Here is a 25,210-nt window from a genome sequence, read left to right as displayed (position 1 = left end):
CTCATGGAAATCCAAACACAACTATTGCTAAACAATGCGTTTCGGGTGAATTAATTTGTTGTGTATGCATGTGCATGCATGCGCACGCATGCGTCAAAGTCTTTTTGCCCCGCTCTGCTTAACGCCATTTATTAAAAACCTGAACTATTCCTTTAAGCATGTGTTTTTTGGTTAGTTAACCTTACTTTAACCATACTGTAGTTTCTCTTCTCAAACTCTTATTGGGTGTGTTATTAAAGGTTTGCCTGCATGGGCACTAAAAAATTAAATGTGGCTTATTGTCACTTGCTAAATGTCTGTTGTAATGTTTTGATATCACTGTAGTCTTGATGATCACTGTGTACTGTACAGTCTAAAGTTTGCGTGGGTTTGTTGGCAAGTAGTTTATAAGTAATGAATAGTAAGTAAGTTAATTAGATGGACAGCAAACAAGGAGGAGGTCTCAAGTAATGACTGAAGACTACAGCAGCAGATCTATACAGACAATCTGCCAACTAAACACAGGAAGCCCATGTAACTCTATACAGAGGAGACATAATCAGTAAGAGGGTACAGGCTGGAGGCAAGTGGCTGCATCAGTAGACTGGCAGGGCAGGAAAGATTCAACAAGGGCAACTAATGCAACTGAAGGGTGAGACATATTTTCTGTTTTTATGAAAAGCACTTGACACTAAAGATGTCATCATAGAAAAGTATGCACAAAGACAGACGTCCCATACTATTAGACCTGCACAGATACTGACATCTCTTGTCCTCTGTATACATATTAGTCCTTTTCTTCCTGTCGTCAACTCTTCATCTCTTATGTTTTTCTGTCCAGGCTCCAAGGCAGTTCCTAGGCCAGGAGGTATTGGCAGTGCAGCAGCAGGTCAGCCTGGCATGGAGGGAGAAGGCATGTTGTCCAAGATCCTCCCTGGATCTGCCGCTGAGCAGGCCGGAAAACTGGGAGAAGGTACATCAAACAAATCACTTAATTACAGCACACTTTAAACGTGATTAAAAGTAATTGGGCCATGATATAATAAAAGACATCAATCATGTTGAAAACATGACTATTACTATTGATCATCACCATGTTAATAATCTCATACTTTTTGGAGAAAGGCACTTTCCAAACTAGACAGTTACTTTACTTAATTACTTGCCCTAAATAATAACCCATGGATGCATTACTGAACTGGCCTAGTGGGCACAGGGGCCCAATGGTTCAACGGGCACCTGGTGACTATTAACGTTATTTTTTGGATAGTCAATCAAACACTGAGATGCAAATGACTACAGAGATCCCATATGACTACAAAGAGACACAAAATGACAGCAGAGACAAGCAAAACTACAAGGAGACACAAAATGACTACAGAGAGACCAAACGTAATTACAAAGACCGACAAAACGACCACAGAAAGACGAAAAGTGACTACAAAAAAACACAAATGACTACAGAAAGACAAGAAGTGACTACGAAGAGACACAAAATGACTGCAGAGACAAAAAGTGACTACAGTGGGACACAAATGACTACACCGAGACAAAAAGCAACTACAGAGAGACACAAAAAAGTACAGAGACAAAAAGCGACTAGAAAGAGACCCAAAATGACTACAGAGAGACAAAAAGCGACTAGAAAGAGATAAACACCTACAGAGAGACAAAATGCAACTACAAACAGACAAAAACTGACGACAAAGAGACACAGATGACTACAGAGAGACAACAAGTGATGACAGAGAGACAAAACGACTACAGAGAGACAAAAAGTGATAACAGAGAGACACAAATCGACTACAAAGAGATAAAACGTGACTAGAAAGAGACACAAAATGACTACAAAGATACACAAATGCCTACAGAGAGACCAAAAATTGTGCCAGAGACACAAAAAGACTACAGAGAGACAAAAGGTGACTACAAAAAGACACTAAACAACTACAAAGAAACACAAAACGACTGCCACATCCATGTACGGTAATGACCATGACATTGCAAAGCTATCAAGTTGCACATCAACCAAACAAAAAAAATGCCCATCATTAACTTGGTCATTAAGAATGCAAACATAATTTTACCTTCATGAGATGTGAGTTTTACTACTAAGTCACTTTGTTCTTACACCTGAGTTAACATATATTTAACCTATTTTGTCTTTTCTCCAGCTATCACCGGTTTTGGCAAGAAGTTCACCTCTTTATTCTGAGGTGCTAAGATTAAGGTACGTATTTACCTTAGTTCCTTTCTCCTATTCAATTAAACTTTATTTATAGTATCAAATCATAACAAGAGTTATCTCAAGACACTTTACAGATAGAGCAGGTCTAGACCACACTCTATAATTTACAAAGACCCAACAATTCTAATAATTCTCCCAAGTGCCAGCATGTAGTGCAACAGTGGGGAGAAAAAAACTTCCTTCTAGGCAGAAACCTCGAGTGGTGAGAAAAAACGTCCTTTTAGGCAGAAACCTTGGACAGACCCAGGCTCTTGGTGGGTGGGCATCTGCCGGTGCCGGTTGGGGGTATGGTGAACAGTGGCAATTATAACAATAGAGATAATGGAACTATGACTAGATATAGTAGTTGTAGCAGATCAGGGCATAGCAGGGAGTAGTAGGGCATAGCAGGGCGCTGAGCAGGACCACAGCAGCAGCTGCAACCATGATTTAGGTGCCACCCTAATCCAAGGACAACTGCGAGGCAAGAAAACATAAGGAATTTGTATCCCAGTAAGACAAAACAAGACAACTCCTTCATAAAAGAAGCAGCACTGAAAACACACTAGGAAACTATAAGGTAATTTATTATCTACTTGGGCTTTTATTTTATGGGAAAGCTTGTAGCTGAGGTTCTTTCATTTAAATCAGCTTACCTCAAGCAGTTTAAAAGCATCAGTTTGCCATTTAACTCTATTTAATTTGTCTTGTTTTTCCCTGAGTTGAAGATTGGGTTCATTATTTATAAACTCCTCGTAGATCTTTTATGTAGAACTCCCTTAACATAGAAGTCATAATTCAGTTTATAAAATCTAGCCAACAGCATGACTGTGCATATGAGAAGAATCAAAAGATACAGGGTAATAATCAGACAGCTGCAGTATTTTTGGTCAATAATTCATGTACAAGGAGCTGAAAAAAAATGTTTTTCTTCAGTGAACAAGTACATCGCAACATTAGGTATTAAAATAAATCTCTGAGATGCAGCTGGTTCAAAGTCTACTGGGATGTTGACAGATAGCTACAGCTTGTTGCGTTTTGACTCTTGTAGGCAGCAGAGAGTGGGTGGCTTAAAGTGGTTTACTCAGAACAGGCAGTGTGTTCCTAAAAGCAGTGTGTCTATGTCTGATGTCTGAGTGTTTGTGTGTTTTCTTCTCTGTCTGGGTTTCTTGTTTGTGGTCCTCTAGCTGCTCTGCTCTGAATGTGCAGGGTGAAAATTTTACATTGACAATGGCAACTTATTCCTGCTATGACGCACTGTCTACATCAAGCAGAATGAGTGTTTACACAGCAGGTTATCACAGCTAAATGTACATAGATGTGACGTAGCGGCATTAAGTCAAGGGTACATATACTGTACACACTACCACTACCAGAGCTGTGGACTTGACTGCTTTGAAATTTGATTTACTTGAGATTGGACTTCTGACTGGAATCAAGAAACTAAAACTAAGTCTCAAGTTTTGATGTTTTTCAAAATAAGACAGCGACAGACAAGCACCCTGCACATGTCAAATATATTTTATTATTGGGCCTGTGCATTGAAAATGCCCATGTTGTATCATGTTATTTACATGGACCACATTAAGGGATGTGAACAATTTCCAGCATTTTGCTTATTAACACATTTTTAAAGACCATTCTCAAATAACGGGAGACTTCTTTAAATGGGGAATCCTACCCTGAGTATGAAAATAACCTACCTGCTGTGTTTTTGAGGTCCAGCAACAACGCTGCTTTAAGTACGTTTTTTTAACATGAAATTAAAAATAATATTAAATAAACTGACTGAATGTCTCTATGTTTTTGCAGGACTAAGTAAATGTCGAATGACAAAGTCACGAGGCCCCGTACCAGAAAAACCTGTGAAATTCCCCCTGCTTTTGTTTTACTAAGAAAGGGAGGAAGGGAGGAAGGAGAGAGAGAGAGAGAGAGAGAGAGAGAGAGAGAGAGAGAGAGAGAGAGAGAGGGGAACAGAGAGGAGAGCTGAGCATACTGGTGAGTACTTATATTGTTATTTAACCAGAGCTGGAAAGATTACTAGAACATTGTACTTTATACTACTATTGCTCAAGTAAATGCAATTTTACTGAAGTAAAATTACTTGTGTAGAAAATTACCTAAAACGTAAAAAGTAGGTCAATAAAATGTACTCTTAGTAAACGTTATTGCGTTACATTTTTTAAAGGAGCAGGGAGGATGGGACAGGTGGGAGGGGTGCGGCTACACGTACACGCTAGTGGAACAATAGGCTCGTTCAAGATGAGCCAGATCTGCACAGAATTGATCACCGGCGATCGCCGCCCAATGCATGCCGGTTAGATTTGTGTCCGACTTGATCCCGACTTGCTCTGACGTTATGCACACGTGGGCAACGATAACCTCACGAGACCAAGGCGGCCGCAGTTTTTAGAGCCAGGCGCCGCAGTTGCTCTCCACCGACTGCAAGACCCAAGCGGAATCGGAGCATGCTGGGAAACACGGCCTCTCAGCTGATCGAACAGCTGATTGGTTCACAATTGACTCAACATGATAACGTTTTATGTAAACTTTTTATTGATTTTGATTTGGAGGGATTTTAACTGCTATTTGTTTGATTTAAAGGCTTATTCTGTACAGAACACATGTTCTGTGGCTGATAGTGACGTTTAGAAGTCAGAGAAACTCAATCTGTTATGATTACGGATCATCTACAGTGTGTTGTTAATTAAAATCAGCAACAGATCGCATGTAGAGCATTTTAACAGCTACTCTGTCATAATTAAAACAACTGGAGACTGTGTAGGAGCTGATATATGGGTCTGATAACATTTTATTAAATCGGAATCGGACCATAGTGTTTCTGTCACTTCCTGTTCAGCCTGAAGGCTGCTGGAATCGGCTGGAAACTGTCCGACTTGACAGCGGATTTTTGTCACCGCCCCCGGCTGCTCCCGCCTGCTCTCGTTCACTTTACAGGCGTGGCGCAGTTCATCTTGAACAAGCCTATTATCAGCAACATGACCCCTCATGTTAACTACGCAGAGTTGCAACAATGCTTACCATTATCCCAAAAGGCTGTGATCCTTAATTTGATTGCATTGTTATGCATTTGTATTGCTCCCTAAATACTAGGCTCCACCCGGGTGCAACTGTCGTTCTGCACCGTTCCCACTCGCTGGCGGCTGACCCTTGGACAATGAACGTAAATGTTTACAACATGTATCTGTGTCAGCTGAGTGGAGAGAGTTCAGCCGCAGACACACCTGCAGCTTGTTCTCTGCTGCAGCTGCTGGGGTGCGTTTCAGGAAGGAGGTTCAACAAACTCTGAGTCTAACCCTGATCTCTGAGTTGATTTACCCTGAGATGGGAAACTCTGAGTTTTCGGTTCCAGAACAGCTAATTTGAGTTGGTTCAATCAACTCAGAGTAGGTTCACTCGGAGTTAAGCGCGTGCACCACTACTATAAAAAGGCAGCATGAATGGAGCCATGATACTACGATTCACCATGGTAACAACCACAAACAAACTGGTCGGCGGAAATACTCATGCGCACATACAGCGAGTTTGAACATGTATTTCGTTAAAAAAGAAACACAGTGGCTGCTGCAAAAGAGAGAGAATTTGCGTGGGAGAAAATTGCTGCTAGAGTAAAATAATATTACTGGTGAAATGGTATTGAACCTACAATCTTCATTCTGAGGCTGCAGCACCATCATTAACAGAATTATAATTCTTCATCTTTTATTTCAAAGGGTTTACATAATTGACCTGCAATACTGTGGAACTCCTTTTAATGGCTCTTACTGGTTTGTGTCCAGGGAACACTACAAAAACGTTTAAAAAAACGTTTCAGAGTTTCTGACGGCGCTTTGCTATACAGTGGCCTTACTAATATGCTCTGCATCACCAATGTTGTAAAGAAAACTGCTGTTTGCAAAAAAAACGTAATGCAACACAATAATCTGTTGGGATGTAGAGCATATTCACGATGACATTAATGATATGAGGACGGATAAGGTTATGTAGGATACATAACTAATAGACTGGGAAGAAAGAAATACCACTCAAACAGGTAGGCTAGTATCTGGAAATGAAAATGCATCTATAGTCAGGGCCTCAATATCATCTCCCGACATACGTTTAACTCCCTGCAAAGTAATCCAGCTTCTTCATCAACGGGATCGTCAACAAAAGGAAATGCCATGTTTTGAGAAAAAAAAAACATTTTATAGTCTGCCTAACACAGTTAAAAAAACAACCCTGTTTATTTATTCATGCAGATAAATTGTGCTAAAATGCGCCTGATACAGACTGAATGAATAAATGAGGAAATGAAAGAGCGCTGTGTCATAGGGAGGAGACTGAGAGAAAAAGAGAAAACCTGCTCCCTACCAGGTTAGGTTCACAGGCTCAGTTACCATAGTAACTGACTCTGAGGTTAAGTTACCTCTCTTTCTGAAACGGTCTGGAGTTACCCCTATTTCTCAGGTTTAAATAACCTCCCTTTCTGAAACAGAAAACCCAGAGTTTCCCTCATCTCAGGGTTAACAAACTCAAGAGTTTTCACTAAACCTGCTTTCTGAAATGGACCTTTATCTCATGTGACTTTTGTTTTTACTCTGTAACAGATGCGACTTAAAATTTAGGAAAGTACGATACTTATGATAAAAAAATACTTAAGTAAAAGTAAAATTACAGATTTTTAAAAAGTAAGTTCACACAAAAACGACTTTGTGACAGTTTTTTTTAGTTTTATTTTGTTACTTCCACCCCTGCATTTAACCTGCAAACACTGTAAGTCTTAGTAGGTAATTGTATCTTCTACCACCGTTTCAGGCCAGGAACTGTGGCCAGCTAGCCTGGGAAAACCCTGACAAACTTCCAGCAAATTTGAGATTTGCTCTGCAAGTCAGTCTGGCCAAGAGCCCATTCAAGCCCATTTCCAATTTTTCCAAATCGAGTCACCAATCACAACCGTTGAGGCGGGCTTTACACGATGACGATAGCGCAACGACGGCAAGCAGCTTTTTGTTTACATTCAACATGACGGACACCAAAGCGCAGCATCCCATTGATGCCGCTATCCCTGCTACGTCTGGTTGGTCTGATTGGTTGAAGGACTATCCAATTGCGCCCAGAGGCATTTGAGCGGCGTCCGTTGGTGACGCCCCTTTGGAAATGAGCTGTGAATGAACGTTCCCCAGACCCACTCTCAGTTACAACTGAGAAGGGTCTGGTGTCAACCAGGCTAGTGGTCAGCCAACAGTCTGCAGCTTTTCATTCACCACCTATTTTCACTAATTACCTCACCATCAACCAGGGGAGCAGATTATCAAAATCAGCTGCTGCAGTTGTTGAAATCCATGTTTGTTTGCAGAAACTTTTGAGCCTTTGACCAGAATCTGGTTCGATAGCATGTTTATGTCATATGGGAATTATTGCAGGTTGAAAATGTATCACTATATCTATTAAATTTGGGTTTAATTAACTTGAACAACAGGCTTAAGCTGACATAAGGCATCCATGTTTGTTTACTTTTCTGGCACTACTGTATAATTGCCCTTCAAGTGAGATGTATCTTTCAGAGATGAGCTTTCAGAAAAATAAATGTTTCAATTTCCATGTTATAATTACGACTTAGATCTTGACATGAATGCTATTGACAAATTAGAATCTGATAATTACCACAATGCTGAAATGAACACAGCATAACCTTGAAGAGACCAAAACTAATGGTGCGTTCTGGTGACCTAAATGCTAAAGAGGGAAATATGCTAATTTTTCAACCGGCTGAAGCGAGTCATCCGGCAGCGTCTTACTGGTGGGTTAACGTGGACCTCCGGGGACTGGCGCCATTCATCTGAATGTACGGCAGTACACAGAAAATCTGCTAACTTTTCCCTTAAGTTACCAGCTAACGATAGTGCTAGCTAGCTAGCTTGGTTGGCAAGGTGCTTACCGATTGCTAAACCAGGTGACCAAAATGTTCCAATTAACTTTGATGAAGTGAAAACACACAGTGAGAGGGTCAAAGTTTAAGACGAAAACATGGACAGCACCCCAAAAACAAGTTCACAGCTATTTAATGTACACAGGACTATAGTTAGCATTGCTAAGAATCTATCATGATTGACAGGTTAGCGTGTTGCCACGCCCTAATGCATGCCCTGCTTTATTGTCAATTTAAAAAACAACTGGAACATAATTTTAAAAAAAATAACATCATGCTGTAATAAAGAAGACTTAAAAATAGTGATTGAGACCATAAATCCATTATGAAAATATTTACTGAGGTAATAAATCTAGTGAGAAGTAGGGGCATTTTCCCATAGACTTCTATAGAAACTTCTTTTTGCAACCAGTGGAGTCGCCCCCTATTGGAAATGAGATTGAATGCAGGTTTAAGGCTTTTCCACATTGGCTTTACTTTTCAGACCCTGAAGCTCCATCCAATATTTTTACAGTCTATGGTTTTGACATTTATCTTTATCGCATGTTGGATAATTTGCAAATAGTCTACCAAAAATAATGGTAATTATATTAATGTAACTGTATGCAGTACTCTGGGATTAACAACATATCCTGTGGGCACATTGGGAAACAGTGGAGTTTATGTCTGGTCCAATATTGTCCAACTATGTTTTAGAAGGTGGATGTTTTGATTAAGAAAAAAAACTTGTCTGAAATGCTGATGCTTCCTCTTGCAGCCAACAAGGACTGGAATCCTCTGGACACTTCATGGCTCAGGCCTGAGCACACACTGGCAGAGAGAACATGCTGCTCTCTCTGGCAGGCCAGACAGTAAGTTACTTTTAACTTTGCCTAATTTCTTGAGGTCTTTTTGAAACCACACTGTACATTTTTTGTGTAAAATTCTAAACATTTACTTTGTAGTGTGTTTAATTGTTAGGATAATAATTACTTTATTTCCTATGTATTGCTGTATGCCACTTCTTAATACTACCACTAGGAGGCATCTAAAAGTCAGAAATGTTCAAAGAACATAGGCGCTTTAAAAGAATTACACTTTGATACTTTGTAATGCTGTGTGAAGTGATCGGCTGCAAAACTGGAAAATTAGCTAGCACTGACAAATTATTAATTTTCAAGGCTGATGATTAAGAGCATCATTGGGCACTAACGCTCCACTGAAACCCACAATCTATGTGTATGTAGGTGTTGCGTCATCCAGATCAAATGATCTTATAGGGTGCGGAAAATGATTGATTTTAACTGAAGAATTTAGCTCTAAAAACCTATATGAGTTGTTATAGTTACACACTTTTCTGTAGTTTGGATCCAGATGTCTACCACATGATTGGTTGACATACAATATTTGAACAAACACCAACACAGGAAGTTATTTAGAGAAATTAAAGGTTTGCTGTTGAGTTTTTGACCTCCAGATGCAGTACACAGTGCTGCCAATGGTGTCACACTATCCCACTGATCAACAGATGTTGGTAGCATGCTAATATATGCTGCAATGCGCCAACAAAAGCAGAGAAGAAGAGGACTTCAAGCTAGTACACATAAGATGTAAACAATGTTGGATTTATTATACTTTAAATCTTAGCTTTGCAAATGTTTAATGAGGAAATGGATTCAACACATGTGTTAGATACACACAATGCATGTCAATGAGTAAATATAACTTGTTTGTTTACGAGAAAACTCCACAGGGCACCTTTAAAAAAAACAGCAATATTAATCTCACCCTTATGAAACAGATCTTGTACTCTGAGCACAAAGCACCATTTTAATTTATGTATCACTTTGTCTTCAGGGCATTTGTACATCTGTAATAATCCATGTCCATATCTCAATTTTTGTCATGTGGAGACAAGCTGCCTGTGCTGCTTGTTCCTCCAGATCAGACTGAATCCAGTTTTGTCGCTGTTTCTGTGTTTTTGCAGCTGTTGTATTGTAGCCTGCTCCTGAAAATCACTGGCATCTGGGTTGTGTGAGTTTAAAATCCTGCAGTCAGCTCGGCCAGAAATAAATCCACAAAAGTCATTCTTTTTTCCAAGTGCATGCCAGGGATTTATGAACCGCCGTCTGACTTTAACCTATGTAAATTGACAATGTAACATCAAACAAAGAGGATTAGAATCAGGCATGTAGGTCTTTTAATGAACCAAAGTATCAAAGTAATGCAAAACACTGCTCGGAAATGAAACTAAACTAGCATCAGTGTCTTCAAGGTATATTTAAGGGTTTATTTATCTTCACGTTGATAACATCACAGAAGTCAGAATTATTGTGACGAACACCTAAAGACCTCACAACCTAAATATAAACCTGTGAGACAAAATCCTATAAACAACAACACTGAAAATATAAAGAAAAAAACTCCTCCTAAGTGATTATGCCAACTTTGTCAAACCGTGCTTGAGTATTGGCTATAATCTGCTATTCACGTGAATTAGCTTCAACACCTTAATGTGTGTTACAAATACAGTATTTGTTGCATAAATGTTCAGAAGTAGAGGTTTAATGTATCGCATATTTATCTTTTGTATATCTCTGAAAAATTTTGTGATGTCCTTGTGTGATTACAGTCAACTATTTAAGTCACGGTTGCTACAACATTAGTCAGCTTACTAATCATCAAGTGGTAATCATGCATTATTTGCCAAGAGCAGATTTTGTAGGGCAGTAAATAAAATAAGTTGACAGTGAATGTTTTGCAGACACGTTCAACATGAACAGGCATTAGCTAATACAAAACATATTGCAAATTAGTCATCTATGATTGTAATGTTTAGGAGGCAGGTTTGAGGGAATGTCAGGTCATTTCATGGCATGTGGCTCTGACACAGGGTGTTAGATGTGTTTTTTTGAGTTGGGGCAGTAAAAATAGAATCAGCAATAGGAAAATCTATTGTTTTTTTTTTCATTGGAAGTCTTAGCCTTGGTGCAGTGGGTTTTGAAGCTTTTGATGCACAATGGGGAGCTCAGCAGGCATTGATGTTGCTGCTGTATTTCAGAGCATGCACAGTGTTTCATATGTGCCATAAACGATAATGTACTGAGCCTGGACTCTGTGTGTTTCTGTGTGCTGTGCCGCCCTGCGCTGACTAAGTGCCTCATGTGACTCTCTCTCCTCCCACACTCTACCGCTGCTGTCAAACATCACTGCTTTTTTTTTTCTCTTCTTCTTTTGCTCTCACTTTCTCACTTTCTCTCCTCTCTCTGTAGGATTTAACTTTCTCATTCGCTTTCTCTCTCTGCACGTCTTGTCTTGTTACTTCTACACTGTAAGGATCTCCCCCTTTTTTGTTCTCCATCTCTGCCATTTCTACTTTCAATCTCCCACCCATTATATGCTGTAGCTTAAAAAAATAAAATAAAATCCCAGTACACAAACGTACGTATGTGTCCATACTGTGTGTCCTTTTGGCCACATAATGTTTTCCCCCCTCCCTCCATCTCTCTGTGAGGCAGCTAGCTGCTTGTTGCATACCAGCCCTTTGTGTTCACTTGGACAGATTAAGTCTAGTTCTGGGCACATATAACATACAGCATGTTTGGAACAGTTAATCTGGGTCAGTCACAGCGGGAGAGAAAACCAGAAGGCAGTGATTCTAAAAAAAGATGCATACAGTGTATATTCATTTGGGAAACATACTGGATCTACTAGGAAACAGGAGTTCATGGAGGGGGCGAAGACAACCTGTAAATATGAATAGACTCCCAAAGCGTTAAAGGTCTGATACATAATGTGGCAAAGAATGAATAAATAGTGTGTATTTTATGATTATTTAGAAATAGTTACACACAAATCACCCAGAAATTACTAAATAAATGTGTGTACCAGCCAGTTTTACAGGTTTAGGCAATGAAAACTCCTTAAGGTCATTCTCACTACTTCCTGCATTGGCAATGGATGCTGAACCTAAATCAGCATGCAGCATATTTGCATTTAAATGTAATTTACAGGACTCAGGTGATGCTAGTGTCTGGGGTACACAGGTGTTTTGCATTGGGCATAATTACTGCAGTGTCTATATATACACTGAGGTGCTCTCTCTCACTTTGTTTGCCCTGTTAGCCTGATGCAAGGTGTAGGTGTATGACCAAACACAAGAATGAAAAATAAAGAGTTTGCAGAATGAATTCTATTTGACCAATACAAAGACAAAAACACTAAAGCCTCTACTAGTTTGCACAATGAAAGGCCTCTACCTCAGGGCTGTGCAGCAAATTTGAAGTGCCAGATTATGTGACTTCACTCTTGTGTCATTTCAGGCAGGAAAGTACAAAGAAAATTATTTTTATCATGACTTTATGTTGATGAGACTGCTTACCCTTACTGCACACTAGTATATACGCTGCTGCCTAGTACAGCTGGTTCATGCTGAAAATACTTACTAAAACAACACACTCATTTTGAGTCCATTTTTTTAACCTTTTTGTTGCCACACTGTTTTCTTGACTAAAAAAAAAATTTTTACTCTTACTTCTGCTTCCACTATCATAACTGCTCCTTGTAGTGAGATGAAGGGAGATCTGAGGATTGAACCTTCCTGTAATGGATAAATGAAATACACTGACTGGATGTTCACATATAGTACAAAGATGCATGACATACAGATACCAGCGTGATTTGGGCTTCCTAAACACAAATCAGTGACATTGCTGATTTAATTGAACAGAAAAATGTTGATTCAACTAAGATCTTTGTCAGGTCTACATGATAAATTGGAAAATAAAATGGACTTTAAGGGAAAACTCAAGAGAAGGCATGGTTTTGTTTTGCCAAAACTTGATTTAAATATGTCAGTACAGTATACTGTAGATGAGCAGTGCATTTCCTAGGCTTATCCACCATCTAGTGGCCAATTTTATTTTTTTACAGTTTTACAACTCTATACAGCATTCACCTTCATTTGAGTAGAGAGGCTCCCTGTGTGTTTTTGCCATTCAAAAAACGACCCCAAACTATATTATTTGACTACATATAACTTACAAGCAGCTTTAAAACACTAGTCTATATCGACAACGTTTCATTTATGGAATTGTTTCAGTGCCGGAGGTTCTACCAGATGTCCCTCATTTCTGGCCGGATGTCCGTCACCTTCCGCGGGGTCTCTGCAGGGTAAATCCAGACAGCTAGCTAGACTATCTGTCCAATCTGTTTCCTCTTGCACGACTAAAACAACTTTTAAATGTACGCATGTTCCACCAAAACAAGTTCCTTCATGGGGCTCTTTTGCAGAGGCACCGTTATCCGTCCGGCACTTAGCGCTGCCCAAGATGATTGTGATTAGTTTAAAAGAATGCCAATAAACCAAAGCACGTTTTCTCCTATCCCAGAATGTTGTGTGGACTAGCCAGACCCTTCTTCGCACTGTGGAGGAAGGTCTGACAATGTGAGACTAGTGTCAGCCCAATGCATTATAAACTTTAATGGTTTGTGCACCCAGACATTGTTCATTTATTGAGCTCCTGTACTACAATTTTTTATTCTATAAATTATTCTAAAAATATTTCGAAGCACAGCAGCTGCTGTGTACTAAACAGTGTTTACTATGGTGTTCATATATGAGAAATATTCAAGTCTTATTATTGTATTATTATATATATATATTTATATTGTAAACAAGGTGAACAACAGTTACAGGTGGTCATTTTGATGAACTGTTGTCACTGTAATATACACCTATCTTTTTTAAGCATATCGGACATACAGAGGCCGTATCAAAACGGTTGTGTTAAATAGTTTTGACTAAATTACCTTTTTTTGTTTTTTTACAGATCATGCCAAGCCAACACCCATGTTTAGAAGGACTACCCTCTATCCAGTGTCCCTAGCCAAAGAATTGGTCTCCACCAAACTACCACAGAGTCCTAGAACCAACCTGTAGCAGTTAGACACATCTCCGCTCCTTCATTACAAAAGAGCAACTGGCAGCCAAACACGACAGCAAAATTCAAGAAGTTTTGTTTTGTTTTTGCTGGTTTTCCTCCATGCCAGTAGAGGGAGCCTACTTACATCACTGGAGATCTACACAGCCGTTGAGGACGAGTAGAACCAATGGAAGCCATGTACCACCTCAGCCCTCCATGTGGATTTTACACTGCAGCTTCAATGGAAGGAAATAAAAGGGAGGTGCAATTCTACTTCTATATGCTGATGACTTCACCATTTATATGAGAGCTGCTTCTTCCTGCTTACAGGACATGGTAGCTTTACCACAGGCATGGTGGCATGCTAGGATCCTTGGTTTCACAGTCCTGTGCTCAAACTAGGAATAACAGCAACAAACCAGCCTCTCTCCTCTTTTCTATCTCTTCTCTAAGTAAAACAAGAGTGGGTAAAATAAACTTATAAAACTTGCTGAGGTACTGCAGGTTTTTCTGGTACTAAAGACCTCTTGTTAATCACCTATCGGGAAGAAAATTAATGGAAATGTCACGTTGAATGAATAAGACAATGCTAACGACATAGCTGACACACAGAGAACCAGTGTGTCGGCTAGAGTTTCTTTCCACGTTTTGTTTCTATCTACATTCCAGATTGGAACTATTGAAACCTTTTGCTCCCCCTCTTCCTCACCTCTCTGCGTTTCTTGAATGCTGATTCTTCTTTATTTCTAATCCCTGCCCAACGATCCTCAACTTGCCATGTCTTTAAAGAAGTGTAGTGGATTAAAAAAAAAAGTAGGAATTTGGAATGCATGGAACTTTATATCCAAGACCTTACACTGTTCATCATTACTTAAAAGAGGCCATAAAGACACTGGGAAACGCATCTTAGCTAGATGACGTAAACAATAACAAAGAAGAGAGATTTCCGGAGCAACTCACAGGAATCGGGCCACGGGAATAGGAGGAGCCTTTTTGTTTTTTTTAAGTAAAAAAAATAATTTTTGATTGGTATTTGGAGTGAAGCCGTATGTGGTCGGGTTGTTTTTCAGCCATTGCAAAGCCATTAAGACAACATTTACCTGCAGTGCTTGTGGTGATGGGGTTTCTCCAACTGCTCCGCAACATTTGGCTCTCGGATATGTCTCATGTTGTTGTTGGTGGTTATCATTTCTTGTGTTCTCTTCATTTTTTTATAATTTAGTTTTGTTTATTGCCTGGTTTTTATGTTGCAGGTTACCAATTTTGCCTTAATCATTCTTAAATAGTTTATTTTAAAGTAAAACTGGTATCTTTTTTATTACACCCTGTAAACACATATTTAAATCACACCCTTTTTTATGTAGTAATATCAGCTGGAACACTGGCCACAGTGAGATTAATTTATATTTTTTAAATTAACTTTGTTTTTGATAATTGTTTGTGATATTCATTTTCTTTTATTTATGTTTTGTAATGTTTTGTTACCTTCATCATGCCCTCCATCAATTGTTTGACTCTTATTTATTAATACTTTTAGAGGTAAGAAAGTAAAGAGCACAATCTTGTGTCATTTAAAAAGTTGGTGGAATAGAAACATGTTGCCTCCGTCTGTCTTACTTACCACTGACGTACTGCTCAAGTCTGACTTAAACATACCACCAAACGTACTACTGCTGTACTAATACATCAGAGAGCAGGAGCTCAACTATAAGCAAGAGTTTGGTACCACCCAGATCTTCTCCTCCAACCAACAGTGAGACATTGTGTCTTCAATCAGCCACTCGGTGGATCGGAGTAATACACTGCTTGTATTAGCCAGCTGGAGTCTGATCTGAAAGCACTGCAGGGCAGCAGAGAGGCACTGAAAAGCAGACCAGTCACACATCACGGCCGAACTGGACTTGACATTGTCACCTGCGGGGGTTCGGGTTTCAATGGGATTCTTCTGACCCTCCAAGATGGATGTTTATTGGGAGCGCCGCCAAGCTCCTTACACACTAGTGTGTATCCGCATGTGTCTTCACTCCGTCAAATGTGCACAGCACACTCAAAAATGGTGTCAAAAAGAAAGGGAGAAAAAAATTCACACTCGTGACTGAGGAACCAAAAGTAACACACTTGGTTGTGTCACAAAGTCACTTGCCTTTTTTTAATTTTTAATTTTCTATCATGGTGGCGTCCAGACCTGTAACCCAACCCCCGAAAACCTCTCTCTCATACTGTCAGTTGTCATGGAAACTTCTCAGGTCAGTGTTCTCCCTGCTGTTACTCCTGCAGTGCATTGTGGAATCTGCGGTTTGGTACTCAAACCTACTCTGTCGGGCCAAACATTGCGAGGCCTTCAGCGAAACCAACGAACCAACCAACTTCTGCTGTATATTGTCTGTGTGAACGCTCGCTGGGAACCTTCGCATGCCGCCCGGCGCAGAAAACCTTAAAGTCACCTCTATATTGTTCTGTTCCTAATGTTTGTATGTATGTGTGGGGGTCTGTATGTGTGTATTTAACGACCATCATCCAATGTGGAAAAAGAAAAGAAAACAAGACAAACACGAGTTTAACCACAACACATATGGTGGGCAGAAGAGGCAACCTCTCATCTCCAGTCCTTCTATGCAATGAATCATATTTGGAAAAATAGACACATGAGGAGGAAAAGGGAAGTGAAAATACACGAATGGGTCAAGTAATTAAAAAAAGTCACAATCATGTATTACACCTTTGGTTATTCTAATGTCAAGTTTGCTTTGTTTTGGCATCCCACATAGATCAAAATAAGGACATTCTGTGAATTTGTGTGTGTGTATAATATAGGTCACCAGTAAGCTAGGAAATAACAAGAAGGGTCTTTGTATTACTTGTGTTAACCTGGCACCTGGTTCAGGGTCCCCTGTCCTCCCCCACTGGGAGTCTCTGCCAAAGGATCTCTCTATAAAGATGGGTTTATGACAGCTGGGAAATGGCAATCAGAGCTGAGAGGATGATTAAGAAAACGGCAGTGGTCCTGCCACAGATCCACCACTGTTTTTTTTAAATGTTACATGGAGTAGAAATTTGCCATAAAAATATAATTCAACAAGAAAATGGTCAATGGTCAATCAGTGATTTCCATTAAGAATTGTCTGTTAGGAAAACTGGATAAAAATAAATCTAAAATGTTCATGAGCAAAAACAAAATTCTCACAAAAGATGCTACGCTATAAATAGTCAATTTGCTGTTCTATTAGATAAGTATTTCCCAGAAAAACAAGGAAATAAAATACATTTTACATGGGCAGTTAGAGGAAGCACTGTCATCCCAGCTGTCATGAAAGCATCTGCTGTCGGCCATCTTTTTTTGTTTTGCTTCAAGCAGGGGTTAACAGAATATACAGAAAAGTTGTCCAGAGATTTATATAAAAATAGACTACATATATAATTTTTTTTTATTTTATTTGTTTAGATGATGAAGGCCCAAAACTCGGCTACCTGAATGTGCACTTGTTGTTTTGCAGAGAGAGAAGTATTTAAAGAATATTGAGGTGAAACACAAAGCCAGTTCAAACACAAATATTTATATGCATATTATTGATAATAATATATAATTTATAGATTATATTTGATTAAAAATACTGCTGTAGGCTACTAGTGAAGTACTATTCAAGGCATTCCTAAATTGAATTAACTGGTGTGAGAGCGAGTTTGTATGTGTGTTTAAAGGTGCACTGTAACTCCTTTACAACTCCTTCACTTTACTTCAAGTAGCTGAAACTGTGTAAAAGAAGTCAGTATATATTTTTTGTGAAACATTTATGAAATGGTTTATCTATGTAAGAATTTATTTTATCATAGTGAGAGGGGATAGAAAGCTGGCTGGGAGCGAAGAAAGAAGAGAGATTTAGGTTTGAAATCTATAGACAGAGTGAGAAATTATGTTTATACAGATGTTATCTATTGCTGGATTTATGCACAACCACAATTATCAATTGTTAAAAATCTTTTTAATTGAAGTTATACTTTTGAGTCTGGCTAAACAGAAAAAAAATACATCATCCTGTTTATTTTATCGCAGAAAATCTGATTGGTGGGTGTTAAAAATGTACTTTTCTGTGTTTATGTGCTGTCAATTGCTTGGTTGTTTTAACATACTTCCACAGGTTTCCCTTTCTCTATTTTATGTACAAGATTACAGGTCATCATGGTCGTTGCTTTTTTTGGGTCTTCGTAGAGTTAAATTCAGCTGTGTGATTATTCTGGTTCTGTTTGGATCTGGCCATGGCCCTGACAAACCGCACCAAGCCTGGAGAGATCACTTCGCAGGTACACTGCCACCAGATCAGTGACTTAAAATTAGTGTCAAAGTAGAACAAATAAAATGAGAGAGAGTTTAAAGTTATACCCAAATTAATATTAACTTCCTCTATTGTATGTCATATGTTTTTGGAAGTTTGTAAAAAATTAAAATGTTCAATAAAATGTTCCTCAATCACTTTTGCCTCAGGAAAGCACACACTAAATGCAGCATCGCAACTGAGATGATAAATAGACAATAGAAAATAATGGGTGCATTTATGCAGGCGCAATACATTTTTAACACTTACGACACAGATGTGATCTTCCCATGACTGCTGTTAACAAGAGGGATTCAGCAATCGCCATGAAGACATAAATAACAAGATCTGTGTCAAAATGTCTAAAAAAAAAAAAAAAAGTCAATTTTTTTTGCTCCTGTGTGAAAACAGCCACTGAAGGTGACTTAAATATGCATAGCAGCAAGGGCTTTTATACTAAAATACTGGTCACTGAAGAAAGCCATCCTGCCCTCTAGCCAGTTGTGGTCTCTGTCTATACTCTGCATGGTGTCTGTCTATATCCAGGAAAGCAAGGTCAGACCACAGCAATCACCAGTGGGCAAAATCACCAAGCCACAGCCTGGTTTTTCAGAGGTGTTTGAAGCACAAATGTAGACAAAATTAAAATTAAAACTTAGAGTTGTGTTCCAAATCAAGATGTTAACAAATTTGCAGTGAGATCTGCTCGGAAATAGCTTCTTTAAGCCCCCACAAAAAAACAGAAACTAGTTTTCATGAGGGAAAAATTTACCTTTTTGTAAATATTAGGAGCTAAAATTCACATTTATTCTTTCAAATTATGTTTTGGAACAAAACTCTTGTGTTTGCAATAGAACACAAAGGGTCAAATTTCCAGACACATAGCCAAGAGAGGTTACATCCATCAGATCTGTGTTTAAAAGAAGTCAAATCTCAAAAGCCTTGAGTCGTCTTTGAATCCGACATCAAGAGTCTTAGCAATAAGTTTGCATTTACACACACAGTCAGACATTCAGATTTTTGACCCTTTGTGGCACTGATCTGGTATCAGAATTAGGTATTTTTCTGACTATACAGCCATGAAAAAGGGATTGAAAAACTCTTAGCGCCACAGACTTAAAAAGAGTTGACGGTATTTAAATGCAGCTTAGAATGCTTTTGGGAAACCCGGACTGCGTGTGTTTGTGTGTTCCTAACCAAAAAGATAGCATACAGTGCTTGTAAAGTTCGTAGTGTAGAAACTGTCACCACTGCTCTTGCTGTCGGTCGTGCAGACAGTCGTGTATAGCAGGACCGGAGAACACTTTTAAAACACACAAATATATATCTATATATAAATATATAAAAAGAAGATGTTTCATAGGTGAGAGGTTGTAAAGAGAGAGAGAATGCTGAAACAAAAAAGAAAGTCCATCTTTCACTGTAAAACCATCAGGGAGCGTTTATTCATCTTTCACCTGTAATGAATCATCAAAGTACAATTACAAGTGCATGACCTGGACACCTCCCCCACCCAAACTATCCCCCCCCCCCCTCACCCCTCGACCACCCATCCCTAGCCTTTTCAACCTCTTCGACCTGTGACCTCCCACCTCACGGGCTGCCATCTTTTTCAAGTGTAAATACCAGATGAGAACCAGAGTCCACTTTGAACAAATAACAACATGTAAATGCCATGAAGGACATGTTCTGTACAACATGTAAATCTCGAACATGCTAACATACCACAACACACACAGGCATGAGAGAGGCCTTTGCACACTACACAGCGACACAAGCTGGAGCGTATGCAAGCCTCCCTGCCCAAACCTGTGCTTTGTGTGAATAAAAACAACAAAACCTACATAACAAACAAGAACAGTTGTTGATTTGAATAATAAATGACAAAAATCGCATTGTATACATATGTGGCTGGCTCGTGAGAACTGTTTAAAACTCATTAAAAAGTTGTATTCGGATATAAAAAAAAAATTATAAAAACATATTGGTCTGTGTAGATTTTCTATACATGTTGTGTTTGTAAAATGAGATGACATCAAAAACAAAAAAAGGGAAAAATATTCTGGCTTCCATGTAATTTTTGGGGTGGACAGATTATTTTTTGAGAGATGAAGATAAAGAGGGTGAGATAGCAAATTGGATGATGGAGACGAGAAAAAAAAGTAATCATAAAATAACCCAAATGAATGAAAAAAAAGAGGGTGAAAATAAAATACAGAAAAAGGTCGGGAGCCTAAAATGATTACAAAGTGTTCCATTCACTGTTGTAAGTGCAATGAGCTAAACTTCCTGTTTCCCCATTGTAAAACCTTGTGTATGTTTCCGTGTATTCCTCCTGTAAATGGGTGTAGTAGACCTGGTGCATCATGCCATGTAATGTGATGAATGACAAATTATGACCTTACAATACATTTCAATCAGGAAAAAATAAATAAAAGACAAATAAAAAATGGTTGTGTACTCTTATTTTAGTTTTTGTAACTGCATCCTGATGAAGTTTCATTCATTTTAGAATAATAGCATATATACAACCATTTATTTCATGTCATTTTTAGATATTTGCAAAAAGTGAGGACAAACATCTGTGTTTCTGCTCTAGAAGCTAGAAGTCCGAATGAAATCAACTTTGTTTCAGACGTCTCTGGTCATGGTATAGTATGTTGAAAAAAGCCATTAAAAAGTCATAGTATGGTATGTTGAAAAAAATCAAATTAAAGTATGTCGACAAAAAGGGATAAAAAAAGAAGTCATAGTGTTGATTGAAGTGATAAAAAAGTCATATTAAAGTATGTTGAAAGAAAGCATAAAAAAGTCATAGTAAAGTATGTAAGGGAAAAAAATCATAAAGAAATTCATGGTATAGTATGTCGACAAAAAGTGATTAAAAAAAGTCATAGTATAGTATGTTAAAATAAAGTCATTAAAAGGTCCTTGTATAGTATGTCGGAAAAAAAGTGATAAAAAAGTCATGGTACTTCCTGACGCAGAAGCCCAGGGTTCGAATCTGATCTGCGGCAATTTCCTGCATGTCTTCCCTCTCCGCCCCCTCCCTTTCATATCTAAGCTGTCCCAGTGATTAAAGGTGGAAATGCCCAAAAAATATCTTAAAATAACGTCAAGGTGTAGTATGTTGAAAAAAGTGATACAAAAAAAGCATAGTATAGAATGTTGAAAGAAGTCCTAAAAAGTCATAGAATAGTGTATTGAAAAAAAAATCATAGTATAATATGTCAAAAAGAATCACACAAAAGTTAGAGTATAGTATGTCAAAAAAAGTAAATGTATAGTATGTCATAAGAAGAGATAAAAAGTAATAGTATAGTATGTTGGAAAAAGTGATAAATAAGTCATGGTATAGTATGTCGAAAAAAGTCATTATAAAGTCATAGTATGGTATGTTAAAAAAAGTCTAATTATAGTATGTTGACAAAAAGTGATAAAAAAGTCATAGTATAGTATGTTGAAAGTAGTCCTATCTAGTCATAGTATAGTATATCTAAAAAAATAAAATCATATTATAGTATGTCGAAAATGTCATACAAAAGTCATAGTATGGTATGTTAAAAAAGTAATAGTAAAGTATGTCGAATAAAGTGATAAAAAAGTCATAGTCTAGTATGTCGGAAAAAAGTGATAAATAAGTTATGGTATATAGTATGTCAAAAAAAGTAAAAACGAAAGTCATAGTGTAGTATATCGAAAAAAAATCATAGTATAGTATGTCGAAAATGTCATACAAAAGTCATAGTATAGTATGTTAAAAAAGTAAAAAGTAAAAGTAAAGTAAGTCGAATAAAGTGATAAAAAAGTCGAAGTATAGTTTGTCAAAAAAGTGATTAAAAAAGTAATAGTATAGTATGTTGGAAAAAAAATGATAAAAAGTCATGGTATAGTATGTCGAAAAAAAATCATAGTATAGTATAATATGTTGAAAAAAGTGATAAAGGGTCATAGTAAAGTATGTTGAAAGAAATCATAAAAAAGTCATAGTACAGTACATCGAAAAAATTCATAGTATAGTGTGTCAGAAAAAGTAATAATGTCATGGTATAGTATGTCGAAAAAAGTGATTAAAAAGTCATAGTATAGTATTTTGAAAAAAGTCATAGTATAGTATGTCGAAAAAAGTGATAAAAAAGTCATAGTATAGTATGTCGAAGAAACCTATGTCTGACAAAGTAAGTTACTTCAAATACCTTACACTTTCATTAAAAGTACCTTTTAGTAAACTTGAGTTCATATATAAACTTAAAACCATCTGCATTTTCCATGCCTGAACTTTGCTTTATGCCTATTTTTTGTGAACAATGCTAGTGATTAATGCATTTCATCTTGCAGCTTTTTCAATGCAATGTTGTTCAGCCCCCTTCTTTTCAGACAATGTATTTCACCTCTCAGCTCTTTAGGGTGATGCTTTTTTGTTGTATGCAATGGATATGTCTGATAATACAAAGTATTTCTTCTTTCAGCCTTTTCAGTCAATTCATTTGAGATTCCACTTTTGAGAGTACAAACCCCAATTCCAATGAATTTGGGACATTGTGTAAAATGCAAATAAAAACAGAACACAATGATTTGCAAATCCTTTTCAAACTACATTCAATTGAATACACTACAAAGACAAGATATTTAATGTTCAAACTGATAAACTTTATTGATTTTTTGCAAATATTCACTCACGTTCCAAAAAAGATGGGACAGGGGCATGTTTACCACTGTGTTACATCATCTTTCCTTTTAACAACACTCAATAAACGTTTGGGAACTGAGGACACTAATTGTTGAAGCTTTGTAGGTGGAATTCTTTCCCATTCTTGCTTGATGTACGACTTCAGTTACTCAACAGTCTGGGGTCTCTGTTGTCGTATTTTGCGCTTCATAATGCGCCACACATTTTCAGTGGGAGACAGGTCTGGACTGCAGGCAGGCCAGTCTAGTACCTGCACTCTTTGGTAACACTTTACTTGAAGGTATCTACACAAGAGTGACATGACACTGTCATGAACACATGACACTGTCACGACACAGTCATGAACACATGAACCCTAACCCTAACTTGTCATGACAAAAACCGAATGACACTTACTTAAAGAAGCGTTATGTCATAAACGTTTATGACTTGTTTATGTTTATGACACGTTCATGACAGTGTGATGTCACTCTTATGTAGATACCTTCAAGTAAAGAGTAACCCACTATTTTACTATGAAGCCACGCTGTTGTAACACATGCAGAATGTTGCTTGGCATTGTCTTGCTGAAAATAGCAGGGATGTCCCTGAAATAAGCAGATAGTTCCTGATAAAGACTTTGCTTGGATGGCAGTATATGTTGCTCACACAGTTGTTCTGCACGCAGTCGCCCCGTCCTTGCTTGTGAACGACTGAGCCTTTTGGGGGATGCTCCTTTTATACCCAATCATGACACTCGCCTGTTTCCAATGAACCTGTTCACCTGTGGAACGTTCCAAACAGGTGCTTTTTGAGCATTCCTCAACTTTCCCAGTCTTTTGTTGCCCCTGTCACAGCTTTTTTGGAAAGTGTTGCAGGGATCAAATTCAAAATGAGTGAATATTTGCGAATAACCTATAAAGATGATTGGTTTGAACATTAAATATCTTGTCTTTGTAGTGTATTCAATTGAATATAGGTTGAAAAGGATTTGCAAATCACTGTTGGTTTAATATTTCTGCATTTTCATGAACATTTCTCACAGCTCTCTCTTCTCTACTTATTCATACTTTCAACTAGAAAATAAATTCAAACCGTACAATGTTCTACAACTTTTGGCATTATTGAACTTTTAAAGCCAATAGTTTAGCATTAGCATTTAAAAAAAAACCTGATTATTCCACATCTTTTTTACATTAGTGGTCTTTTCAATGAAATTCATACTAATTAAAAACATTCCACTTGTCCAACTATTTTCACTACTTCATCTTCTTCTTACAGATTTAAGATATTAATCCAGTTTAGCTTTAGCAATTTTCTAGTTTATATTCTTTTTGGGATAGCTGTCACAGTGAAGACTGCAGTCATCCTGAGTCAATAATGAAAACGATCTGATATGCAGTGTGTTTTGACTCAGTATAGGGTTGTGCCAACAGGTTCCTTAATGTAGGTCATTCTAAAAAGGAGGAGACGTGGTCATAAACTGAAATTAGGATTTTATTAGTAGACATTTCCCCTGTTCATTAATCTACCAAGCTGTCCACAGATTGAATATGAACCCTTACAGTCCCCTTCCCACCTCCAAATAAAACATCTGGTACAATGTTCTCACCAAAAACAGTTTAAATACTATAAAAATAAATCAATTGCACAAAATATGCCATTCTGCTTGCGATTACCCTTGTGCAGCACGTATACACACACAGAACATTGACAATCCCATGATACAGTCCAGGAAAGAGGGTTAAACTCAACAGAAGACATTTTTACAGACAGAAACAGACACTCAAAGCAACATAGATCTAGTTTAATGACAGAGCTTCAGTCTTGTGACTGGTAGAGTCTGAATCAGCACTGGTGAATGTGACCTCTCCATGTTTACCAGCTGGCATTACTTTACAGTCAAAAAACATTTCTCAACAAGAGCTTGTTCCCGTTTAGGTTCATTTATTACTGTAGCTTTTGACAAGTGTAAAGTTCAACTCAAGTAGTGTTTGTGTGATTGATATTTAATTATTGATAAGTTGACCCACACACTGCACTGGTTAGTTAAATCTGACTGATGTAATGGCCGAGTAAAATGTACAAGCATTAAGATGGTCAATGATGTTCACTTCAAGCCCCGCTTAGACGCTGTGCTCCTCTATAAAACATTTCAGATTCATTCATTTAAGTGAAAGAGAGAAATTA

General features: G+C 37.9%; 1 protein-coding gene across 1 annotated transcript in view; it reads left to right on the top strand.

The window, feature by feature from the left end:
• The window catches only part of bsna (bassoon presynaptic cytomatrix protein a), a 154,764-nt gene extending 152,570 nt beyond the window's left edge, over positions 1-2,194 (top strand). The window contains exons 14-15 of the mRNA XM_078253852.1: positions 821-952; positions 2,154-2,194. Of these exons, the coding sequence (XP_078109978.1) occupies positions 821-952; positions 2,154-2,194 (173 nt within the window). The remainder of the gene's footprint in view (positions 1-820; positions 953-2,153) is intronic.
• Positions 2,195-25,210: the final 23,016 nt, after the last annotated feature.

This window comes from Sander vitreus, chromosome 7 (assembly GCF_031162955.1).
Source record: "Sander vitreus isolate 19-12246 chromosome 7, sanVit1, whole genome shotgun sequence".
Lineage (NCBI taxonomy): Eukaryota > Metazoa > Chordata > Actinopteri > Perciformes > Percidae > Sander > Sander vitreus.
The sequence above is the reverse complement of the archived record's forward strand: the minus strand, read 5'-3'. Positions and strand labels throughout refer to the sequence as shown.